The 23286-nt window shown below is 61.1% G+C and overlaps 3 protein-coding genes across 6 annotated transcripts in view; all 3 read left to right on the top strand.

The window, feature by feature from the left end:
* STK19 (serine/threonine kinase 19) overlaps positions 1 to 3355 on the top strand; it is a 5106-nt gene extending 1751 nt beyond the window's left edge. Inside the window, 6 exon segments of the mRNA XM_069882955.1 lie at positions 1434 to 1570; positions 2196 to 2293; positions 2610 to 2708; positions 2711 to 2731; positions 2734 to 2755; positions 3232 to 3355. Of these exon segments, the coding sequence (XP_069739056.1) occupies positions 1434 to 1570; positions 2196 to 2293; positions 2610 to 2708; positions 2711 to 2731; positions 2734 to 2755; positions 3232 to 3277 (423 nt within the window). The 3' untranslated portion in view covers positions 3278 to 3355.
* A 443-nt stretch (positions 3356 to 3798) lies between these two features.
* NEU1 (neuraminidase 1) lies at positions 3799 to 8566 on the top strand. Its single transcript, XM_069882950.1, has 6 exons — positions 3799 to 3880; positions 4175 to 4367; positions 5148 to 5407; positions 6105 to 6287; positions 7269 to 7488; positions 8310 to 8566. Exons 1-6 carry the CDS (start codon positions 3806 to 3808, stop codon positions 8525 to 8527), a joined length of 1149 nt encoding a protein of 382 aa, XP_069739051.1. The 5' UTR covers positions 3799 to 3805; the 3' UTR covers positions 8528 to 8566.
* Positions 8567 to 9020: 454 nt separating this feature from the next.
* DDX39B (DExD-box helicase 39B) lies at positions 9021 to 20097 on the top strand. Of its 4 annotated transcripts, XM_069882954.1 has the most exons (11): positions 9026 to 9108; positions 9364 to 9576; positions 11012 to 11139; positions 11914 to 12006; positions 13183 to 13366; positions 14389 to 14507; positions 16376 to 16507; positions 17100 to 17209; positions 18468 to 18612; positions 19490 to 19637; positions 19999 to 20097. In XM_069882954.1, the coding sequence occupies exons 2-11, from the start codon at positions 9366 to 9368 to the stop codon at positions 20013 to 20015; spliced, it is 1287 nt and encodes a 428-aa protein (XP_069739055.1). In that variant the 5' UTR covers positions 9026 to 9108; positions 9364 to 9365; the 3' UTR covers positions 20016 to 20097. The 4 variants fall into 4 exon arrangements, 3 of the variants coding, with proteins under 3 accessions (XP_069739054.1, XP_069739053.1, XP_069739055.1); XR_011339672.1 differs by lacking the exons at positions 16376 to 16507; positions 17100 to 17209; positions 18468 to 18612; positions 19490 to 19637; positions 19999 to 20097 and adding an exon at positions 15321 to 15506 and having other exon boundaries at positions 9021 to 9108; positions 14389 to 15269; XM_069882953.1 differs by lacking the exons at positions 16376 to 16507; positions 17100 to 17209; positions 18468 to 18612; positions 19490 to 19637; positions 19999 to 20097 and adding an exon at positions 15321 to 15506 and having other exon boundaries at positions 9021 to 9108; positions 14389 to 15115.
* Positions 20098 to 23286: the final 3189 nt, after the last annotated feature.

Genomic DNA, 23286 nt, shown 5'->3' with positions numbered 1-23286 from the left:
GGGGGTCCTTGGGGGTTCATGAGGGTTTATGGGGGTCCTGGGGGGTTTATGGGGGTCCTGCTGGGGGGGTTCATGAGGGTCCTGGAAAGTGATATGTGGGCCAAGGAGGGTTTATGGGGGTCCTGATGGGGGTTTTGGGGTCCTGAGAGGGTTTATGGGGTTCGGGAGGGTGGTTCCTGGGGTTCCCAGTGCCCCCCCCGTCCCCCCCAGGCTCCCCGGGGGCGGGTGGAGGCGGCTCTGGGGGCCCTGGGGGCCCTTTTCCCGCGCCGGCTCTTCGGGGACGCGCTGCCGCCCCTCGTCCTGCGCCACCAGCTCTACAGCCTCGTTCCCGACCGAACCGCCGTCGACCGGCACCTGGTCAGCCCCCCAAAACCCCCCTGGAACCCCGAAAATAACCCTGGGGACCCCCCCCTTACCCCGAGATCCCCCCCACCCCCCCAGAACCGCCTGCGCGACGAGGGGCGCGTGCGGCTGCTGCACCTCGGCCTCGGCCCCGACGAGCTGGGGGTCGTCTTCGTGGAGCCCTTCAGGGAAAAGGTGGGGGGCTCGGGGCATTTTGGGGGTCCCCTGCCCTGGGGTGTTTCGGGGTCCTTAAAAGGATCCTCAGGGTGATCTTTGGGGTCCTAGGAGGATTTTTGGGGCCCCCAGAGCGTTTCTAGGAGGGATTCGAGGCCCCCGGGATGATTAGGGGGGGCTTAAGTGATGCCGCAAGGTGGTTTTGGGGGTCCTGGGCAGGGTTTGGGGCCCCCACGGTAATTTTGGGGGGCTTAAGAGGGTCCTCAAAGTGATTTTTTGGGGTCCCAGAGAGATTTTAGGGTCTCCAGGAAGGATTTGAGGCACTTAGAGTGATTTGGGGGGGGCTTAAGAGGGTCCCTAAGGTGATATTTGGGGGTTCCAGAGGGGTTTTAGGGATCCCGGGAGGTATTTGGGGTCCCTGAGGGTGTTTTGGGATCTTCAGTGAGATCGCTGAGTTTTAGGGTTCCAAGAATGTTTTGGGGTCCCCAGGAAGGTGCCTGAGGCCTTTTTTTTGGGGTCCCCAGGGGGATTTTGGGGTCCCTGGGGGTGTTTTGGGGGGTCCCAGGGTTGCCTTGGGGTCCCTGAGAGGGTCCCCTGGAGAGATTTAGGACCTCAGGAGTGTTTTGGGGTCCCTGGGAGGGTTCCTGAGGCCTTTTTTGGGGTCTCCAGGAGGATCTTGAGGTTCTCAAAGAGGATTTTTGGGTTCCAAGGGCATTTTGGGGTTCCCAGGGGCATTTTTGTGTCCCGGGAGGAGTCCCTGGTGCATTTTTCTGAGTCCGCGTGGGGATTTTGGGGTCTCTAGGCGTATTTTGGTGCCCGTGAGGGGGTTTTGAGTTCCTGAGGGTCCCCCTCGGGGTGGTTTTGGGGGTTCCCAGGAGGGATTTTTGGGGTCCCCAGCGTGGTTTTGGGGTCCCCAGGTGCTGGGGGCGGTGGCCGGGACGCCCCGCGAGGGGCTGGTGCGCCGGTTCCTGGACGCGGCCGTGGCGGGGAGCACGGCGCTGAGCTACGACCAGGGGCGCATGCGGGAACTCGGCTTCGGGGACCACGACATCACGTACGGGGCAGATTTGGGGTCCCTGGGGCAGATTTGGGGTCCCTGGGGCAGATTTAGGGGTCCCGGGGGCTTCAGATCCCCCTGTTGCCTCCTCTGGGGTAGATTTGGGGTTCCCAGGGGCAGATTTGGGGGTCCTGGGGGGCTTCAGACATGCTCGCTGCCTCCCCCGGGGCAGATTTGGGGTCCCTGGGGCAGATTGGGGGGCCCCGGGGAGCTTCAGATCCCCCTATTTCCTTCTCTGGGGCAGATTTGGGGTCCCCAGGGGCGGATTGGGGGGTCCTGGGGGGCTTCAGATCCCCCTGTTGCCTTTTCTGGGATAGACTTGGGGTCCCTGAGGTAGATTTGGGGATCCCGGGGGGGCTTCAGATCCTCTCATTGCTCCCTCTGGGATAGATTTGGGGGTCCTGGGGGCTCTTGGTGGGGTTCAGGGGGGGGGTTTCTGGGGGGCTTTTGGGGGGCTGTGGGAGTTCAGGGGGGTCTCGAGGGGGGTCTCTGGGGGTCAGGGTGGCTTTTGGGGGCTGTGGGGGTTCGGGGAGGAGTCTCTGGGAGGGTTTTGGGGCTCGGGGGGGGGGGGTTGGGGTGCCTCGGGGGGGTTTTGGGGTGCTGACCCCCCCGTTCCCCCCAGGCAGCTGGTGGCCGTGGGGCTCCTCACGGTTCGTGACGCGGGATCCTGGTGGCTGGCGCTGCCGGGGGCCGGACGGCTGCTCCGAGCCCTCGTACGAGGTGGGGACCCCCCCCCAGACCCCCCCAAAAACCCCTGGGATGCCCCCCCAAAACCCCCGGGAACCACCCCCAGGGCCCCAAAAGCCTCTTCCAGACTCCCCCCCCCCCCCCCCAAATCCTCTCAAACTCCCTTCAAGAGTCCCCAAGACCCCCACAAAAACCCCCCGACCCCTAAGAACACCCCTGGCCCCCCAGAACCCCTCCCCGGCTGCCATGGGGGGGGTCCCAGCCCCGTTTTTTGCCCCGAGGGGGGGGTCCCAGCCCCGTTTTTTGCCCCGAGGGGGGGGTCCCAGCCCCCTTTTTCCCCCCCCCCCAGGCCGGCGGGCGCTGCTGGGCCTGATCGGCCGCGCTCGGCACCGGGAGCTGCCGCTGCGACGCTGCTGGGGGGGCCGCGACCCCCCCGGGGATGAGCCTGGGGACCGCTACTGCTGCACGACCTGCTGGGGCTCAGCGCCTGCGCAGGTAACGCCCCCCGCCCCACGGCTGCCCCTCAAAAAACCCCCAGACCCTTCCAGAGCCCCTCATGTCCTTTCTAAACGCCCCCAGACCCTTCTAGAGCCCCCCCGGGGCCATTCTAAATTCCCCCAGACCCTCCTAGAGTCCCCAGAGTCTTTTAAAGGACTCCAGACCCTTCTAGAGCCTCCCAGGGCCCTTCTAAAGGCCCCCAGACCCTTCTAGAGCCCTTTAGAGCCCTTCTAAAAGCCCCCAGACCCTTCTAGAGCCCCCCCAAGGCCCTTCTAAATTCCCCCAGACCCTCCTAGAGCCCTTTAGAGTCCTTCTAAAGGCCCTCAGGGGGGTCCCCCAAGCCCCCCCAACCCCCGTGAGCTCCCTGACCCCCAAGTGACCCCTAGGTGGTCCCTAACTCCCGTGTAACCCTGACCCCCGGGAGCCCCCCGGGTGCCCCCCCAGCCCCCTAACCGCCCCCTTTGCCCCCGCAGCGTCCCCACCGCCTCGGGGCCGATGCTGCGCTTGGCCGAGCCCTGACCGGACTCTTCCCACAATGCACCGGGGCCAAAGCTGGGGGGGGGAGGGGGGGGGGGGGGCTGTCCCCACCCTGCCCTGGGGCAGAGCCTGTGGGGCACAGCCCCTTCCCCTCCCCCCCCGAGCTCAGGGAGAGCAAAAAGTGCAATAAACGGCGGGTTTTGCCTCAAAAACGGTGCTGCTTTGGGGGGGAGGGAGGGGGGTCAGTGTCCTCCCCCACCCGCGTTGCCTCTTTAAGGCGGGACTCTACCCGCGTTGCCCTTTTAAGGCGGGACCGCACCCTCCCGCTCGTCCTTTTAAGGCGGGACCGCACCCTCCCGCTTGCCTTTTTAAGGCGGGACCGCACCCTCCCGCTTGCCTTTTTAAGGCGGGACCGCACCCTCCCCCGTGCCCTTTTAAGGCGGGACCGCACCCTCCCCCGTGCCCTTTTAAGGCGGGACCCCACCCTTCCCCTTGCCCTTTTAAGGGGAGACAGACCCGCCGGCCGTTGCTGCTTTATCGGCGCGGGTCACGTGACCCGGCGGGGCCGTCATGGCGGCGCTTCCGGCCGCGCTGCTGCTGGCGATCGGAGCCGCCTCGGCGCGTTGGGCCGCGACCCCCGAGTCGGTACGGGGTGGGGGAGAAACCGACCCCCCCCCCCCCCCGGGACCCACAAGGGCCCCCCGAGCCCTCACAGTGACCCCCTAAGGCTCCCCCAACACTGTAGCCCCCTCTTTGCCCCCCCAGCCCCTCTATAACCCCCCATTCACCCCTGTATCGCCCCCCCAGTGCCCCCCAAGCCTTTTATAACCCCCCATTTACCCTCCCAGAGCCCCCCAACCCCTCTCTAGCCCCCCCCTTCACCTCCCTGTAGCCCCCTCACGCCCCCAACCCCTCTCTAACCCCCCCGTGCCCCCCCAGGTGCGGCCGCGGGTGGTGCGGGAGCAGCTGCTGTGGGTGAGCGGGGAGGGCCGGGGGGGGGTGCACACGTTCCGGGTGCCCCTGCTCATCGTCACCCCCGGGGGGGCCCTGCTGGCCTGCGCCGAGGGCCGCAAGCTCTCGCCCGACGACGTGGGGGCCAAGCTCATCGCCTGCCGGCGCTCCTCCGATGGAGGTGGGCGGCTGAGGGGGCCGGGGGGGTGCTAAGGGGGTCCTGGGGGGGCTAAGGGAACGTTGGAGGGGTCCTGGGGGGGCTAAGAGGGCATTTGAGGGGTCCTGGGGGGGCTAAAGGGGTCCTGGGGGGGGCTAAGGGAATGTTTGAGGGGTCCTGGGGGGGTTAAGAGAGCATTTGAGGGGTCCTGTGGAGGGTTAAAGGGGTCCTTGGGGGGGGCTAAGAGGGCATTTGAGGGGTCTTGGGGGGGCTAAAGGGGCCCAAGGGGGGGTAAGAGGGCATTTGAGGGGTCCTGTGGAGGGCTAAAGGGGTCCTGGGGGGGCTAAGAGGGCATTTGAGGGGTCCTGGGGGGGCTAAGAGGGCATTTGAGGGGTCTTGGGGGGGCTAAAGGGGTCCTGGGGGGGCTAAGAGGAGGCTAAGAGGACATTTGAGGGGTCCTGGGCGGGGCTAAAGGGGTGTTTGAGGAGTCCTGGGGGGGTTTGAGGAGTCCTAGAGTGGTTTAAGGGGGGCTAAGGGGGGGTGTTTAGGGGGTCCTGGGGGGCTAAGGCGTTCTGGGGGGGCTAGAGGGGGAGTTTAAGGGGTCCGGGAGGAGTTTAAGGGGTCCTGGGTAACTCAGGAGTGATTTGGGGGGGCTCAGGGGGTCCTGGGAGGATTTTGGGGGTGTCCAGGGTTGATTTTGGGGTGCCGAGTGCCCCTTTCCACCCCCAGGGGTGATGTGGGGAGTTTTGGGGGGGTCCTGGGAGGATTTTTGGGGTGCTGAGTGCCCCTTTTCCCCCCCCCCAGGGGCGACGTGGGGCCCGACGCGGGTGGCGGCGGACGACGGGGTTTCGGGGGACGGCCTGAGTCTGGGGGCGCTGGGGGTGTCGGGGGGGGACGTGCTGCTGCTGTTCGCCCGCTGCGCCCACCCCCCCCGGCCCTGCGGCCCCCCCAGCACCCAGCTCCTGCGCAGCCGCGACGACGGGCGCTCCTGGGGGGCCCCCCAAAACCTCTCGGGGGTGCTGGGCACGGAGGTGTTCGCCCCCGGGCCTGGCTACGGGATACAGGTGAGGGGAGGGGGGGTTTGGGGGGGCTCAGGGGGTGTTTGGGGGGCATGAGGGGGGGGTTCAGGGGCTGGGGGGCATGGGGGGGTGAGGGGTTTGGGGGTCACAGGGAGGTTTGGGGGGTTTTGGGGGGCATCATGGGGGTTTCAGGGGCTCAGGGACATTGGGGGGGCATGGGGGGCTCAGGGTTTTGGGGGGACAAAGGGGGTTTGGGGGGGCTCAAGAGGGTTTTGGGGGGCATGAGGGGGGTTTCAGGGGGTCAGGGACATTGGGGGGTGAGGGGTTTGGGCGTTTTGGGGGGTCACAGGGGGGTTTGGGGGGGCTCAGGGGGGTTTCGGGGGGCATGAGGGGGGTTTCAGGGGCTCAGGGACATTGGGTGGCACGGGGGGGCTCAGGGTTTTGGGGGGACAAAGGGGGTTTGGGGGGGCAAAGGGACATCGGGGGGAATGGGGGGTACGAGGGTTTGGAGGGGCAAGGGGATGGAGGGATTTGGGGGCGCACAGGGGTTTGGGGGGGGGTCTCAGTTCCCAGTTTGGGGGTTCACTCTGGGTTTCGGGGTACCCCCCCCAAGAAGCAGTGGGCCCCGGCACCGGTGGCGGGGGGGGTTTGGTTCCCAGTTCCAGGTCTCAGTTCCCAGTCTGGGGGCTCCGTTCCCAGTTTGGGGGTTCACTCTGGGTTTCGGGGTGTCCCCCCCCCCCAGAAGCAGCGGTCCCCGGCGCGGGGGCGCCTGGTGTTCTGCGGCCACGGGACGCTGGAGCGGGACGGGGTGCGGCTGCTGCTGAGCGATGACGGGGGGCGCAGCTGGCGCTGGGGGGGGGCCCTGCCCGCCATCCCCTTCGGGGCCCCCCGGCACCCCCGGGACTTCACCCCCGACGAGTGCCAGGTGGGGAAACTGAGGCACGAGGGAGGGATTGGGGGTTCGGGGGAAACTGAGGCACGAGGGGAGAATTGGGGGTTCAGGGGAAACTGAGGCACGAGGGAGGGATTGGGGGTTCAGGGGAAACTGAGGCACGAGGGGAGAATTGGGGGTTCAGGGGAAACTGAGGCACGAAGCTGTTTTTTTGAGGTGAAATTCCCATTTTCGGGGGCTTGGGTCTCCGTTTTTGGGGTGGGAATTCCATTTTTGGAGCAAGGTTTTCATGTTTGGGGCGAGATTCCCATTTTTTGGGGTGGGAATTGCATTTTTTGGGGTTGAAATTTCCTTTTTTGGGGCGGGGGCTCCATTTTTGGGGTGAGATTCCCATTTTTGGGGGCAGGGGTTCCATTTTTTGGGGTGAGATTCCCATCTTTTAGGGCAAGAATTCTATTTTTGAGGTGGGAATTCCGTATTTGGGGTGAGATTTGCATTTCTGGGGGCGGGGGCTCCATTTTTTGGGGCAGGAATTCCATTTTTGGGGTGAGATTTGCATTTTTGGGGGCAAGGACTCCATTTTTGGGGGCAGGAATTCTATTTTTGGGGTGAGATTCCCATGTTTTGGGGCAAGGACTCCATTTTTGGGGACAGGAATTCTATTTTTGGGGTGAGATTCCTATTTTTTGGAGCGGAGGCTCCATTTTTGAGGTGAGCTTCCCATTTTTGAGGCAGGAGCTCCGTTTTTTGGAGCAAGATTCCCATCTTTGGGGGCAGGAGCTTCATTTTTGAGGCAAGGTTCTTATTTTTTGAGAGCAGGAATTCCATTTTTGAAGCGGAAATTCAATTTTTGCGGTGAGCTTCCCATGTTTTGGGGACGGGAATTCCATTTTTGGGGTGGAAATTCTATTTTCTGGGGCGGAGGGTCCATTTTTTGGGGCAGGGGCTCCATTTTTTGGGGTAAGATTCCCACTTTTTGGGGCGGGCTTCCCATTTCTTGGGGTGCCCCCCCAGCCCTACGAGCTCCCCGACGGCTCGGTCGCCGTCAGCATCCGCAACCAGAACTTCTACCGGTGCCGGTGCCGCATGGTGGCTCGGAGCTGGGACGGGGGGGACTCGCTGCCCCCCGACGCCGTCACCTTCGACCCCGTCCTCGTCGACCCCGCGGTGGCGGCCGGCGTCCTCGTCACCGAAGGCCTCATTTTCTTCAGCAACCCCGCGCACGAGACCCAGAGTGAGGATTGGGGGGGCTCGGGGGGGTTTGGGGGGGTCCTAGGGCTTGGGGGGGTCTGGGAATGGGGAGAAAAGGGGGATTTGGGGGGGGGATTTGGGGGTCTCAGGGGGATTTGGGGAGGTCCAAGGGTTTGGGGGGTGTGTGGGAATGGAGGGAGAGGGAGGTTTGGGGGGGAATCAGGAATCTGGGGGGCTCAGGGGTGGGGGCCGTGGGGTTTTGGAGGGCTCTGAGGGGGATTTGGGGGAACTCGGGGGATTTAGAGGGTTTAGGGGGCTCAGGGGTGGGGGGGTAGGGGGATTTGTGGGGTCTGAGGGGGATTTGGGGGAGCTCGGGGATTTTGAGGGTTTGGGGGGCTCGGGGGTGGGGGGATAGGGGGATTCGTGGGGTCTGAGGGGGATTTGGGGGGTTTCAGGTGGGTTTGGGGGGGATCCGAGGGCTCAGGGTTGGGGGGACGGGGGGGGTTGTGGGGTCTGAGGGGGATTTAGGGGGGTTTCAGGTGGGTTTGGGGTGGTCTAAGGGCTCAGGGCTGGCGGTTGGGGGGTCTAAGGGGGATTTGGGGGGTTTCAGGTGGGTTTGGGGGGGTCCAAGGGCTCAGGGTTGGGGGGACGGGGGGGTTTGTGGGGTCTGAGGGGGATTTGGGGGGGTTTCAGGTGGGTTTGGGGGGGTCCAAGAGCTCAGGGCTGGGGGGACGGGGGGGGGTCGGGGGGGTCTGAGGGGAATTTTGGCGGGTTTTTTGGGGCTGGGGGGCACGTGACATAGGGGGCGTGGCCTGAGCCCTGTGGGCGTGGCCAACGTTGACCCCGCCCCCTCCCCCCACCCAGGGGTGAACCTGACGCTGCGCTGGAGCTTCACGAACGGCTCCACGTGGTGGGGGCGGGGCCTCCTGGTGTGGGCGGGGCCGAGCGGCTACTCCTCGCTGGCGGCCCCGCCCCCTTCCCCTCAGGGCGCCGCCCCCCTCCTCTACCTCATCTACGAGAAGGGGCGGAGCCAGCCCACCGAGACCGTTGCCTTGGCAACCATCAGCATCGCCGCGCCATGACCTCAGCCCCCTCCTCCTTCAATAAACCCCGTTGGGTAATGGCGGCCTCTGTTGCCATGGCGACGCGGCAGCCTGAGGACCCCTTCCCAGCGCAGGGCTGCCCCCAGCGGCGCCTGCTGGAGCTGTGGGGGAAGGTCCTGGAAGGGGTAATTGGGGGGGATTTAGAGGGATTTGGGGGGGTTAGGGGCCTTTTGGGGGACCTTGGGGGTCCTAGGTGGGATTTGAGGGTCCTGGGAGGGATAATTGGGGGAATTTAGAGGGAACTGGCGGGGGGTTGGGGGTGCTGGGGTGGGAATTGGGTTCGTTTGAGGGGGTGATTGAGGGATTGGGGTGTATGTGGGGGGTCTAGGGGCAATTGGGGGGGTCTCGAGTGCAGTTTGGGGGGCTCTGGGAGGGGGTTGGGGAGGGGGCGCCATCAGGCGTTCGCCGCGGGCAGCCCCTTCGCTGATTAGGGGGCGGGAAAGCAGGAAAGGGGGGGGGGGGGGGGTGTCCTCCGAAGCGCGCGCGCGCGACCGGAAGCGGCTGCGACGCGGGACCGGAAGCGGCGCCAGCGAAGCCCCGCCCAGTCCTTCCGGCCGGCGGTAAGTGATGGCGGCCGGGCCCCCGCTCCGCCATCCGCCCCGCATCGCCGCCCCCGCCGCCCATCCGCGCCCCCCGGCCCCCGATACCCGCCGCCCCGACCCCCGCCCCCCCGCGCCCGCCGCCATTTCCTCCCTCCGCCGCTTGACCGCGGGAGGGGGGGGCTCGGAGGGCCCCGCGCAGCCATTGTGGGAGCCAAGATGGCGGCCTCGCCCCCCCACATCCCCCTCATCCCCCTCGTTCTCCTCCTCACGCAGCGATGGCGGAGAACGACGTGGACAACGAGCTGCTCGACTATGAGGACGACGAGGTGGACAACGCGGCCGGGGGGGAGGGGGCCGAGGCGCCGCCCAAGAAGGACGTGAAGGGCTCCTACGTCTCCATCCACAGCTCGGGCTTCCGCGATTTCCTCCTCAAGCCCGAGCTGCTCCGCGCCATCGTGGACTGCGGCTTCGAGCACCCCTCGGAAGGTAACGGCCGCGCCAGGGACCGCGCGGGGACCCCCAAAATCCTCCCCCGGGGGCCCTTAAGCTCCTCCGTCCCCCCCAGATCCTCCCCCGGAGCCTTCCAAGCTCTTCAGTTCCCCGAAAATCCTCCCCCGGAGCCCCCCAGGCTCTTCAGTCCCCCGAAAATCCTCCCCCGGGGCCCCCCAGGCTCTTCAGTCCCCCCCAGATCCTCCCACGGAGCCCCCCAAGCTCTTCAGTCCCCACCAAATCATCATTTAGAGACCCCCAAGCCCTTCAGTCTCCCTCAGATCCTCTCCCGGAGCCCCCCAGGCTCTTTAGTCCCCCCTAAATCCTCTTTAGAGTTTTTCAAGCTCTTCAGTCGTCTCTAAATCTTTTCTAGAGCTCCCCAAGCTTTTCAGTCCCCTCTAGTTTCTCCTTTAGAGCTTTCAAGCTCTTTAGTTGCCTCAAACCGTTTTTTGAGGCATAAAACTTTTCAGTTCTCTCTCCAAATCCTTTTATAGAGCCCTCCAAGCTCTTCAGTCCCCCCCAAATCTTCTCCCAGAGCCCCCCGAGGTCTTCAGTCATTCTCAAATCATCATTTAGCGTCCTCCAAGTTTTTCAGTTCTTTCCAAACTCTTTCTAGAGCCCTTAAGTCCTTTAGTCCCCCCCAAACCCTTTTTTGAGGCACAAAGCTCCTCAGTCCCCCCTCCAAATCCTCTTCTAGAGCCCCCCAAGCTCTTCAGTCCCCCCTCAAATTTTACCCCAGAGCCTCCCAAGCTCTTCAGTCCCCCCCAAATCATCATTTGGTGCCCCGCAAGCTCTTTAGTCTTTTCTAAACTCTCCAGAGTCCACCAAGCTTTTCAGTCTCCCCTGAAATCTCTCTAGAGCCCCCAAGTCCTTCAGTCCCCCCCAAATCATCCTTTAAGGTTCCTCAAGTTCTTCAGTCCCCCCCAAATCATCCTTTAGAGCCCCCCAAGCTCTTCAGTCCCCCCCAGATTTTTTAACAGAGCCCCTGAAACCTCTCAGAGCCCCCCAAACCACCCCCAGGCTCTTCTCAAGCCCCTCAGAGCCCCCCAGGACCCCACCAAACCCCTTAGTGCACCCCAAACCACTCCCAGACTCTTCTCAAGCCCCTCAGAGCCCCCCAGGACCCCACCAAACTCCTTAGTGCACCCCAAACCACTCCCAGACTCTTCTCAAGCCCCTCAGAGCCCCCCAGGACCCCACCAAACCCCTTAGTGCACCCCAAATCACCCTCAGTGCCCCCCAAACTGCCCCCAGACTCTTCTTGAGTCTTTCAGTGCCCCCCAAACTGCCCTCAGGCTCTTCTCAAGCCCCTCAGAGCCCCCCAAGATCCCCTCAAAACCCCTCGGTGCCCCCCGAACCGCCCCCCAGCCCCCTCCCCGGGTGGTTTTGGGGTCCCCTCGCGTTACTGACCCCCCTTTTTCCCCCCCCGCAGTGCAGCACGAGTGCATCCCACAGGCCATCCTGGGCATGGACGTGCTGTGCCAGGCCAAGTCCGGCATGGGGAAAACCGCCGTCTTCGTGCTGGCCACGCTGCAGCAGCTCGAGCCCGTCACGGGGCAGGTGGGGGCCGGGGGGGCGGTTTGGGGGGGCCTGGAGACCTTAGGGTGGGAAAAAGGGGTCCCAGGGGGATCTAAGCGGGATTTGGGGGTCCTGGAGGGGCTGTAGAAGGTCGTAACTGGGTTCCTACAGGGGCTTGGGGAGTCCTAGAAGGGTCCTAGAAGGCATTAAAGGGGTCATAGAAGGTTCTAGAAAGCCCTAGATAAGATCGAAGGGGCTTTAGAGGCTTTTTGGGGGTCGTAGAGGGAGTTTAGACGGCCCTAAAAAAGTTCTGGGAGGCTGTAGAAGGTTTTTGGGGGTCCTGTAAGGTCTTAAAGAGGACCCAGGGGGCTCTAGAGGGTTTTGGGGGTCTTAGAGGGGTTCTAGAAGGCCCTAAAGGGGTTCCAGGGAGCTTTAGAGGGTTCCAGGAGGTCCTAGAAGGCCCTAAATGGGACCCAGGAGGCTCGAGAGCAGTTTTTGGGGTCCTAGAGAAGACCTAGAAAGCGCTAAGAAAGTCTCAGGGGCTCTCTAGAAGGTTCCTGGGGGTCCTAGAAGGGTTCTAGAAGTCCCTAAAGGGGTCTCGGGAGGCTCTAGAAGGTTCCGGGGGGTCCTAGAAGGCCCTAAAGGGGTCCTGGGGGGCTCTAGGTGGGTCCTAGAATGGTTCTAGAAGGCCATAAAGAAGGTTTAGGGGGAATCTGGGGGGGGGGCATGAGCCCGTAATGGGGCAAATGAGGATGGGGGGGGTGTTTTGGGGTGCTCGGGGTGGTTTTTGGGGTGCTGACCCCCGCTGTGGCGCAGGTGTCGGTGCTGGTGATGTGCCACACGCGGGAGTTGGCGTTCCAGATCAGCAAAGAGTACGAGCGCTTCTCCAAGTACATGCCTAGCGTCAAGGTGGGTTTGGGGGGGCTCTGGGGGGGTCTTCAGGGTTTTGGGGTGCTCTGGTTGGTTTTTGGGGCGCCTGGCGGGGGATTTTGGGGCGCTCAGGCTGGTTTTTGAGGCGCTCTGGTTGATTTTGGTGTCTTCAGGTTGATTTTTGGGCCATTCTAGTCGTTTTCTGGTGTTCTCGGGCTGTTTTTTAGGGTGCTGACCCCCACTTTTCCACCTGGTGCTGGTTTTGGGGGGCTGGGAGTGCTCTGGTTGATGTTTTGGGGTGCGCTGGTTGCTTTTTTGTGTTCAAGCTGGTTTTTGTCACACTCCGGTTGTTCGGTGTGTCATAAGGCTGGTTTTTGGGGGTACTTAGGCTGCTTTTGGGGTGCTCTGCTCGGTTTTGTTGTCCTCAGGCTACTTTTAGGGTGTTCTGCTTGATTTTTGGGGGCTTAGTCTGTTTTTTTGTATTCTCAGGCTGGTTTGGGGGCTGTTTACGCTGTTTTTTGTGTCCTTAAGCTGGTTTTTGTGGCACTCTGTGGTTTTTGGGGTGCTGCCTCCCTTTTTTTTCCAGGTGACGCTGTTTTTGGGGGGCTGTGGGTCCTCAGGCTGCTTTTTGGTCTCCTCTACTTGTTTTTGGGGGCCTTTGCACGGCTTTTTGGGCTGTTTCTACGTTTTTTGGTGCCTTTGAGCAGCTTTTGGGGCTGTTTCCACGTTTTTTGGTGCCTCTGAGCGGCTTTTTGGTGCCTCTGAGCGGCTTTTTGGGCTGTTTCCGCGCTTTTTTTGCTGCCTTTGAGTGACTTTTGGGGCTGTTTCTATGTTTTTTGGTGCCTTTGAGCTGCTTTTGGGGCCGTTTCTATGTTTTTTGGTGCCTTTGAGCTGCTTTTGGGGCCCTTTCCGCGTTTTTTGGTGCCTTTGAGCTGCTTTTGGGGCCATTTCTACGTTTTTTGGTGCCTCTGAGCGGCTTTTTGGGCTGTTTCCACGTTTTTTGGTGCCTCTGAGCGGCTTTTTGGGTTGTTTCTACGTTTTTTGGTGCCTCTGAGCGGCTTTTTGGGCTGTTTCTGCATTTTTTGGTGCCTTTGAGTGGCTTTTTGGTGCCTTTGGGCGGCTTTTTGGGGCCGTTCATGCATTTTTTGGTGCCTTTGAGGTGTTTTTCGCGGCGCTGAGCGTGTTTTCGGGGTGCTGCCCCCCCTCCCTTTGCAGGTGGCGGTGTTTTTCGGGGGGCTGTCGATCAAGAAGGACGAGGAGGTGCTCAAGAAGCACTGTCCCCACATCGTGGTGGGGACCCCGGGCCGCATCCTGGCCCTCGCCCGCAACAAGAGCCTCAACCTCAAGCACATCAAGCACTTCATCCTGGACGAGTGCGACAAGATGCTCGAGCAGCTCGGTGAGCCCCAAAAAAACAGGAGGGGGACCCCGAAAATGGGAAGGGGACCCCAAAAACGGGGGTTCTAGGGCAGCCGGAGGAGGTTTAGGGGGGATCCAGAGGCCACTAGAAGGGGCTCAGGCAGCTCAGTGAGCCTCAAAAATGGGGGGAGACCCCAAAAAACGGACAGGGGACCCCAAAAATGGGGTGTCTACGGGGCTGGAGGAGGTTTAGAGGGGACTGGGAGGGGGGGGAATTACCCCCTGACTGCTCCAGCCCCGCAAAACTCCCCCCAAAATGCCTTGAAACAGTCTCTGTTGCCCCAAACTCTCCTCTAACCCACCCAGTGACCCCCCCAATGACCCCCCAGTCCCTAAAATCCTCTTGGTAACCCCCTCAATGACCCCCCAACCCCTAAAATTCTCTCTGTAACCCCCTAATGATACCTCAGCCCCTAAAATCGTTTCTGTAACCCCCCAATCCTTATTTTTGCTTCTGAAATTCTCTCTGTAACGCCTCCAAACCTCCCAATACTCCCCAATCACGCCTCGAAACTGTCTCCGTCGCCCCCAAACTCTCCTCCAACCCCCCCAAACCCTGTTTTTGCCCCTAAAATCCCCTCTGTAACCCCCCCAACTGCCCCCCAAGCCCCTAAAATCCTCTTTATAATGCTCCCAACAGCCCCCTAGCCTCACCAAACCTCCCAATACTCCCCAATAACACCTCGAAACTGCCTCCGTCGCCCCCAAACTCTCCTCCAAGCCCCCCAAAATCCCTTTTTGCCCCTAAAATCCTCTCTGTAACCCACCAAACCTCTCCATACTCCCCAATAACGCCTCGAAACTGCCTCCATCGCCCCCAAACTCTCCTCCAACCCCCCCAAACCCCGTTTTTGCCCCTAAAATCCTGTCTGTAACCCCCCCAAACCTCCCAATAACGCCTCGAAACTGCCTCTGTTGCCCCCAAACTCTCCCCCAACCCCCCCAGTCCCCATTTTAACCCGTTTTTGCCCCCCTAACCCCTTTTTTTTGCCCCCCCCCCAGACATGCGCCGGGACGTCCAGGAGATTTTCCGCATGACCCCGCACGAAAAGCAGGTCATGATGTTCAGCGCCACGCTCAGCAAGGAAATCCGCCCCGTCTGCCGCAAATTCATGCAAGACGTAATTACCCCTTCTACCTTCTTTCCCCCGGCCCCGCCTGCCCCCCCTGCGGAAGAGCTCTCGCGGAAAAAAATAACCCCGGCCCCCCAAATCCTCCTCCTCCTCGCTCCGGCGCCGCCGCCGAAGAGCCCCCCTACACGCACTCGAGCCCGTAAGTGCCTGCGGCGTTTCCAAAAAAAAAAAAATAAGCGGTTCGGGGGGGAAAAATTCTCTTTTTTTCCCTCCCTGCCAAAAAAAAAAAAAATCAAAAACGGGTTTTTAAACCACGAATCGCCCCCCCCCCCGGCCCCCTCCCCCCCTCCTCCGGCGCTCCGGCTCTCGGCGAGGAGACGGCGGGACCCCGGACGGCGGCGACGCGGCCTCAACGCGGCTCGAAACCCTCCACGGCGCCCGGAACCCGCTCATCCCCGTTCCTGGAGCCGCCGCAGAGCAGGATTTCGGGGGGGAACGCGGGGAGGGGGGCGTGGGAATGGGGGGGCTGGGGTGGAGGGGAGGGTAGGGAGCCCAGATTGGGGTCCTGGGGGCTGTTTTGGGGGGTCCCAGGGCTCGTATGGGGCTGTAGGGCACCCCCCGTAGGATTTTTGGGGGGTCCTAGGGCTTGTATTGGGGTGTAGGGCACCCCCTCTAGGATTTTTGGGGGGTCCTAGGGCTTGTATTGGGGTGTAGGGCCCCCCCGTAGGATTTTTGGGGGGTCCTAGGGCTTGTATTGGGGTGTAGGGCCCCCCCGTAGGATTTTTGGGGGGTCCCAGGGCTCGTATTGGGGTGTAGGGCACCCCCTGTAGCTGATTTGGGGGTCCCAGGGCTCGTATTGAGCTGTAGAGAACCCTAGAGACCCCCTGTATGATTTTGGGGTGTCCCTTGGCAGCTCTTTTGGGGGTCCCAGGGTTGGTTTTGGGTCCCAAAAGGCCAGTTTTGTGGCTCAGGGGTCCGTTTGGGGTCCCAAAGGGCCATTTTTGGGGCTCAGGTCTCAGTTTTTGGGTCCCAGGGTTGGTTTTGGCTCCCAGAGAACCATTTTTGGGGCTCAGGGGCCAGTTTTGGGTCCCAAAGAGTCAGTTTTGGGGCTCAGGGGTCAGTTCTGGGTCTCGGGGGGTCAATTTTTTGGCTCAGGGGTCGTTTTTGGGTCCCAAAGAGCCAGTTTGGGGGCTCAGGGCTTCAGTTTTGGGTCCCAAAGTACCATTTATGGGGCTCAGGGGCCAGTTTTGGGTCCCAAAGGGTCGGTTTTGGGGCTCAGGGGTCCGTTTGGGGTCCCAAAGGACCATTTTTGGGGCTCAGGGGCCAGTTTTGGGTCCCAAAGAGCCAGTTTGGGGGCTCAGGGGTAGTTTTTGTGTCTTTGGGCGTCAGTTTTGGGTCTCAGGGTTGTTTTTTCCGTCCCGAGGGGCCAGTTTTGGGTCCCAGAAAGTCAATTTTGGGTCCTAGGGTGGTTTTTTGAGTCCCAGGGCATCAGTTTTGGGTCCCGGGGTTGTTTTTGAGGTGCAGGAGGTTGATTTTGGGTCTCGGGGGGCCAGTTTTGGGTCTCAGGTTTAGTTTTGGGGCACAGGGGAGTAAATTTTGGGGTTTGTGGGGCCGCGTCAACATCCCGAGATCGCCCTTTGGGTCCCAAAGGGCCATTTTTGTGGCTCAGGGGTCAGTTTGGGGTCCCAGGGTTGATTTTTGGGGTGCAGGAGACGAGTTTTGGGTCCCAGGGGGTCAGTTTTGGGTCCCAGTTATCAATTTTCAGGGTCTGTGGGGCCACTTTTGGGTCCCAAAGGGCAATTTCAGGGGCTCGAGGGCCACTTTTGGGTCTCGGGGGTGGGTTTCGGGGTGCCGGGGGTGGGTTTCGGGGTGCCGGGGGTGATTTTCGGGGCGCCGGGCTGAGCTGTGCCCCCCAGCCGATGGAGATCTTCGTGGACGACGAGACGAAGCTGACGCTGCACGGGCTGCAGCAATATTACGTCAAGCTGAAGGACAACGAGAAGAACCGCAAGCTCTTCGACCTCCTCGACGTCCTCGAGTTCAACCAGGTGAGGTTGGGGACCCCAAAACCCCAAGAAGGAACCCCCAAAACCTGAAAAAGAGCCTCAAAAAACTATGGGGAGGCCTCAAAAACCAGGGGGTGGGGCAGAGCGAGGGCACGAAGGAGACCAAGAGGGGGGTTTTTGGGGGGTCCCCAAGGTTTTGGGGGTGTCCCTGAGGCTTGGGGGGATCCCCAAGGTTTGGGGAGGTCCCCAAGGTCTAGGGTGTTGAAAGGGGACCTCAAGATCTGGAGGAGATTTCAAGGTGACCCCAGTATTAGATTTTGAGGGTGCAGGGAGACTGGGAGGGGGAGAATTAGGGGGTTTTTGGGGGGTCCCCAATGTCTGTGAGAGGTTTGGGGGTTCCCCAGTGTTTGGGGGGGGTCCCCAATATTTGGGGGACACACAAGGGGCGTCCTCAGTATCTGGGAGAGGTTTGGAGGGGCCTCTAGGGGTCACGGGTGCTGAGGCTTTAGAGGGAGCTGGGAGGCCTGGAGGAGGTTTTGGGGGGGTCCTTGTCGTGGCGGGAGGTTTGGGGGACCCCCCCCGATGTTGGGGGGCTGTGTGGGGCCCCCCCTGAGCTCCCCGATTCGTGGTGCAGGTCGTGATCTTCGTGAAGTCGGTGCAGCGCTGCATCGCGCTGGCCCAGCTGCTGGTGGAGCAGAACTTCCCGGCCATCGCCATCCACCGCGGGATGCCCCAGGAGGAGAGGTGGGACCCCAAAAACACCCCAAAACCCACCGGGACACCCCAAAAACACCCCAAAACCCACCAGGATACCCCAAAACCCACCAGGACACCCCAAAAACCACGCCTAGAACCCCTCAAAACACCCCAGAACCTCCCATCCACCACAAGATGCCCCAGGAGGAGAGGTGGGACCCCAAAAACACCCCAAAACCCACCGGGACACCCCAAAAACACCCCAAAACCCACCAGGACACCCCAAAAACCACGCCTGGAACCCTTCCAAAACACCCCAGAACCTCCCATCCGCCACGGGATGCCCCAGGAGGAGAGGTGGGACCCCAAAAACCAGCCGGGGACCCCAGAACACCCCAAAACCCACCAGGGCACCCCAAAAACCACGCCTAGAACCCCTCAAAACACCCCAGAACCTCCCATCCACCACAAGATGCCCCAGGAGGAGAAATGGGACCCCAAAAACCAGCCAGGGGACCCCAGAACACCCCAAAACCCACCAGGACACCCCAAAACCCACACCTGGAACCCCTCCAAAACACCCCAGAACCTCCCATCCACCACGGGATGCCCCAGGAGGAGAGGTGGGACCCCAAAAACACCCCAAAACCCACCAGGACACCCCAAAACCCACGCCTAGAACCCCTCAAAACACCCCAGAACCTCCCATCCACCACGGGATGTCCCAGGAGGAGAGGTGGGACCCCAAAAACCAGCCAGGGGACCCCAGAACACCCCAAAACCCATCAGGACACCCCAAAAACCACACCTGGAACCCCCCCAAAACACTCCAGAATCTCCCATCTACCACGAGATGCCCCAGGAGGAGAGGTGGGACCCCAAAACCCACCAGGGGACCCCAAAAACACCCCCATCCGCCACGGGATGCCGCAGGAGGAGAGGTGGGACCCCAAAAACCCTCCAGGGGACCCCAACATCCCCCCCGGGACACTCCAAAAGCTCCCTGGAACCCCTCAGAACCCCTCCAGGACACCCCAAACCCCCTCATCCACCGCAGGAGGACCCCATATTGCCCCCCCAACCCCCCTATCGCCCCCGTTGCCCCCCAGGACATCGCGATATCATCAATTTAAGGGCTCCCAGGACCATTTTGTTCTCTCTAACGGCTCCAAAACCTTCTTATTGCCCCCCCCGACCCCCCTGTTGCCCCCAGGACGTTGCGATATCAGGAATTTAAGGGCTCCCAGGGCCATTTTATACTCTCTAACGAGTCTCAAACCCCCTTATTGTCCCCCCGGCCCCCCAGGCTGTCGCGATACCAGCAGTTTAAGGATTTCCAGCGCCGCATCCTGGTGGCCACCAACCTCTTCGGGCGCGGGATGGACATCGAGCGCGTCAACATCGCCTTCAACTACGACATGCCCGAGGACTCCGACACCTACCTGCACCGGGTGGGGGGCCGGTATCGCGATAGGGGGGCCGGTATCGCGATAGGGGGGCCGCTCGGACCCCAATTAGGGCCTTTATCGCGTCCGCGGGGGGCTTAGATCGCAATTAGATGGTTCCTATCGTTACCAGAGCGGCTTTTCCCGCGATAGGAGGAGGTTTTGTCGCGATACAGCGATGGTTTTGTGGATGTTGGGGGCCTGGGGGGGGAGTTTGGGGGTCCCTCACCCCATTTTTACCCCTCTAGGTGTCCCAGGAAGGCCAGTTTGGGGGTTTTGAGGGTCCCTGACCCCCATTTTTACCCCCCAGGTGAGATGAGAAGACCCACTTTGGGGGGGGTTGGGGTTCAGGGGCTGCCGTGGGAGGGTTTTAGGGGTCCCTGACCCCCATTTTTGCTCCCCCCAGATGTCCCAGGAGGCCGTTTTTGTTGGGGTTTTGGGGGTGCTTTGGGGGTCTCTCACCCCCATTTTTGCCCCCCAGGTGTCCCAGGAAGGCTGGTTTAGGGGGGTTTGGGGGCGCTGAGGTGTTTTGGGGGACCCTGACTCCAATTTTTACCCCCCTAAGTGGGGTGAGAAGGCAGATTTAACGGGGTTTGGGGTTCAAGGGTTGCTGTGAGAGTGTTTGGGGGTCCCTGACCCCGAGTTTTACCCCCTAGGTGGTTTGAGAAGGCAGGTTTGGGGGTGCTGGGGTATTTTGGGGGTCCCTGACCCCTATTTTTACCCCTCAGGTGGGTTGAGAAAGCTGATTGGAGAGGGTTTAAGGGTGCTGGGTTGCTTTGGGGGTCTCTCACCCCCATTTTTGCGCCCCCAGTGTCCCACAAAGGCCCATTTTGGGGTGCTGGGGTATTTTTGGGGTTCCCTGACCCCCGTTTTCTCGCCCCAGGTGGCGCGGGCGGGCCGGTTCGGCACCAAGGGCTTGGCCATCACCTTCGTGTCCGACGAGAACGACGCCAAGATCCTTAACGACGTCCAGGATCGTTTCGAGGTGAACATCAGCGAGCTGCCCGACGAGATCGACATCTCCTCCTACAGTGAGTTTTGGGGGGTCCTGGGGGGGGATTTGGGGGGTACTGGCTGGATTTAAGGGGGTCCTGAGGGAGGTCTGGGGGGATGCGATGGGGGTTTGGGGGGTCCTCATGGGGATTAGGAGGGTACTGACTGGATTTAAGGGGGTCCTGAGGGGATTTTGAGGGTCCTGAGGGGGGTTTGGGGGGATGTGATGGGGGTTTGGGGGGTCCTGGGGGGAGTTAAGGGGTTGGGGGGGTCGTGTGGTTGGGGTTTTGTTGTTTTGGGGGGGTCCTAAAGGGATTTGGGGGGGTCATAATGGGGGTTGGGGGTCTCTGGAGGTGCTGCCCCCCTCTCTAACCCCCCCTCTTTCCCCCCCTCCTCCAGTTGAACAGACCCGATAGAGCCCCCCCCATCCCCCCCCTTGGGGTTTTATAGAAAAAAGGACTGAAAAGACAAAAAAAAACAAAACAAAAAAACCAACAAGGAACCACAAACCTGAGAAGAAAAGGAAAAACAAACCCGGATCTTCGGGGAAGGGGCCGGGACCCCCCGGACCCCCCCCCAACGCTGTAAAATTTCTGTGTTTTTGGTAATAAAGTTGCCTGACCCGGCAGTGACCTTGGGATGAGGGGGGGCTGAAGGCGTTTGGGGGGGTCTGGGGGGGTCTGGGGGGGTCAGGTTGCTTTGGGGGCGTCCTGGGAGTGTTTAGGTTGAATGGGGTGGGGGGGTCTTGAGGGTATTAGGTGAAATTACGGGGGGCTTGAAGGGATTTGGGGGGGTCCAGGGGGGCATGAGGTTGAAGTGGGGGGGTCCTGAGGGGGTTTGGGGGGGTCCTGGGGCTCTTGGGGAAATTGAGGGGGGTCCTGGGTGGGTTTAGGTGAAATTTGGGGGGTCTTGGGGAGGTTTAGGTAGGATGGGGGGGGTCTTGGGGGGAATTGGGGGTGTCCTGGGGAGTTTTAGGTTGAATTGGGGGGGGTCCTGAGGGGCTTTAGGTGGAACTGGGGGGGGTTTAGGTTGAATTGAGGTGTTTGGGGGGGTCCTGGGGTCGCAGGTGAAATGAGGGGGGGGTCCTGAGGGAGGTTTGAGGCGCCTTTAGTCGGAAAGGGCGGGGCTGTCGCGGCTTTTATAGGAGAGGGGGGCGGGGCCTGGGCGGTGGGCGGGGCTAAGGGAGCGGGAGGGGGTGTGGCATTGGCTGGAGCGTATGGTGGGCGGGGCTTATGGTGTGGTCACGTGAAGGGGCGTGGCTTCCCTCCCTATAAAAACGACCGCAGGGCCCACGTCCACTCTCTCCACAGCGAGCGAGCGGCGGGTTCGGGGAGCGGACTTGAAGGCTGGGAGTGAGTTTCGGACTCAAGGGCGATAATTGGGGGGGAACTTGGGGGTCCTGGCCCTCCTGGGGGGTGGTTGGGGGCTCCCGAACCCCTGCGTTCCACGTGAGGGGATTTGGGGGCTCCAGGACCCACTTAAGGAGGGAATCGGGGCGACCAGGTCTACTTTGAGGGCTCTTAGACCCCGGTGGGAGAGGAATTGGGGGCTCCAGGTCCCTCACGGGGGTGGGAGTTGGGGGTCCCAGGCTTATGGGTCCATTCTGGGGGGTTTGGGGGTCTCCGAAGCTTTAATGACCGTTGGGGTTACGGGGGGGACCCTTCTGAAGCCCCCCCTTGTGTCGCAGTGATGATGCCAACAGACTAGAGTCTCTGACCCTCCCTGAGGACAACAGCGGCCTGAGCGACGCCCCCTCCCCTGGGACCCCCAAAACCCTCTGGGTTCCCCCTCCCCACCTTGCTGACCCCCCCCCCCCGCCCCGCTTTGTGTTCCAGGTGCCGCCGCCGCCAGGATCGGGGTCCCCTGGGTGAGAACCCCCCACTTCTCGACCCCCCCAAACCCTGTTCTATCCCCCCTCTTGGAGGCGGCGGCGATGAGGAACCTGCTCGCAGCGTTCTGACCCCTCCCTGAGGACCCCTCGCAGCGCCCTGAGCCGCCGCCGACCCCCCAAAATCCCCCCATCTCCTTCCTGGGAACCCCCAGACTCCTCCTTTCTCATCCCTCAGACCCCCCCAAACCCCCCTTTCCCATCCCTAGGACCCCCCAGTCCCTCTTCTGCCCCCCAAACCCCCCCGTTCTCATCTCTGTGACCCCCCAAAATCCCCTTCTGCCCCCCAAAAACCCCTTTCTTTTCCCTAGGAGCCCCCCAAACCCCCCTTCCCATCCCTAGGATCCCCCCAGACCCCTCTCTGTTCCCCCAAACCCCCCTTCTCATCCTTCGGACCCCCCAGCCCCCCAAAACTCACCCCTTCCCCTCCCTAAGACCCCCCCAATCCCCAGTTGTGACCCCAAGACCACCCTGTTCTACCTCCCCCCAACTCCTTCAAGGGGTCCCCAAGACCCCCCTTCCAGCTCCCAGGACCCCCAAACACCCCCAAGACCTCACGTTGCCCCCTCATACACTAAAATCCTTCCTCTCCCAAGCATGAGGACCCCAAAACCTTACGCTCCCCCTGAAAATACCCTAAGACCCCCCTCCTTGTGCCTCCCCGCCCCCCCAAACCCCATTTTTTCTCTTCCAGCCACAGATGAAGCCTCCGATCTGCTGGTACCACGGGACTGGGGGGAGGAGGGGGGCGTGGGGTGAATAAAATCAATAATAAAATCTCTTACATACAAAAGCTGTGGGCGTCTATATCATTTTTAGGCAAAGAACCATGTAAATCTTCAAAGAAAACTCATTATTATTTTTTTTGGATTACCCAACCCTGTCTGGAGACTCTCTTCAGGTTCTCCCTTGACCTCAAACAACCACATTTTTCTGGACAACTAAGTGAATCAATAACTTTTTGCAGCTCTAAGGGAGCGTTTATTTTTTCAGGTTATTTATCCATGTTTGGAGATCGTCTGCGTGTTATTTTTTGATACGAGAGAGATTTATAGGACAAGATAATTAAATATACAAACCAGCTGAGGCAAACTTGTTGATTAATACATTTAGATGATCCAACTAAAGCTGGAAAGTGTCTCTATGTTATTTGTTAATACTAGAGAGATTTGTAACACGAGATAATAAAACACACAAACCAGCTGAAGCAAAACTTATCAAATACCGCTCACAATTCACTAGTTTTCACTTCTTACCTTATTTTAATGTATTTAATTAATACATTTAGATTATTTCTGGAGATTGTCTGTGTTATTTCTTGATATGAGACAGATATAACGAAATAATAAAGCATGTGAACCAGCTGAGGCAAAATTATTGATTCTCGCAACACGAAGGACCCCCCAAGTCCCACCAGGACCCCCTCCCGGGGCTCTGAGCCCCCCTCGAAACCCCCAAATCCCACAAAAATCGTTAATTACCGGGAGAGGGAGGGAAACGCCTCAGGGCTTTGCCCGTAACCGAAATGGCGGCGCCCTCAAACAAAATGGCGGCGCTCCCTAAGATGGCGGCCGGCTGGACCCGCGCGCCCGCGCTGAGGACCTCAGTTGGGGGTGTCCGCGTCGCTGCCTGACTCCCTTTCGCGCCCCCGCCAAGCCGGTTAAGGGGAAGGGGGGGGTTGTTTATAGTGGGGGGGGGTCTCACCGTCGCGGCCTTTCGATGCGTGGGGGGCGCGGGGAGCGAGGAGGAGGGGTGTGTTTGCGCGAGAAGGGGTGGGGGGGGTGTCTTTTTTTTTGATC

The sequence above is a fragment of the Phaenicophaeus curvirostris genome, unplaced genomic scaffold (genome assembly GCF_032191515.1).
Source record: "Phaenicophaeus curvirostris isolate KB17595 unplaced genomic scaffold, BPBGC_Pcur_1.0 scaffold_434, whole genome shotgun sequence".
Taxonomy (NCBI): Eukaryota; Metazoa; Chordata; class Aves; order Cuculiformes; family Cuculidae; genus Phaenicophaeus; species Phaenicophaeus curvirostris.
Note: the sequence above shows the minus strand (reverse complement) of the source record. Positions and strands in the feature narration are given on the sequence as shown.

Bases quoted from the DNA above. Each gene is read 5' to 3' on its own strand.
- NEU1 (XM_069882950.1), top strand. From the start codon at position 3,806: ATGGCGGCGCTTCCGGCCGCGCTGCTGCTGGCGATCGGAGCCGCCTCG. The intron at 3,881-4,174 runs GTACGGGGTGGG...GTGCCCCCCCAG, and splicing joins GGGCCGCGACCCCCGAGTCG to GTGCGGCCGCGGGTGGTGCG. The intron at 7,489-8,309 runs GTGAGGATTGGG...CCCCCCACCCAG, and splicing joins CCCCGCGCACGAGACCCAGA to GGGTGAACCTGACGCTGCGC.
- DDX39B (XM_069882953.1), top strand. From the start codon at position 9,366: ATGGCGGAGAACGACGTGGACAACGAGCTGCTCGACTATGAGGACGAC. The intron at 9,577-11,011 runs GTAACGGCCGCG...CCCCCCCCGCAG, and splicing joins CTTCGAGCACCCCTCGGAAG to TGCAGCACGAGTGCATCCCA. The intron at 11,140-11,913 runs GTGGGGGCCGGG...GCTGTGGCGCAG, and splicing joins TCGAGCCCGTCACGGGGCAG to GTGTCGGTGCTGGTGATGTG.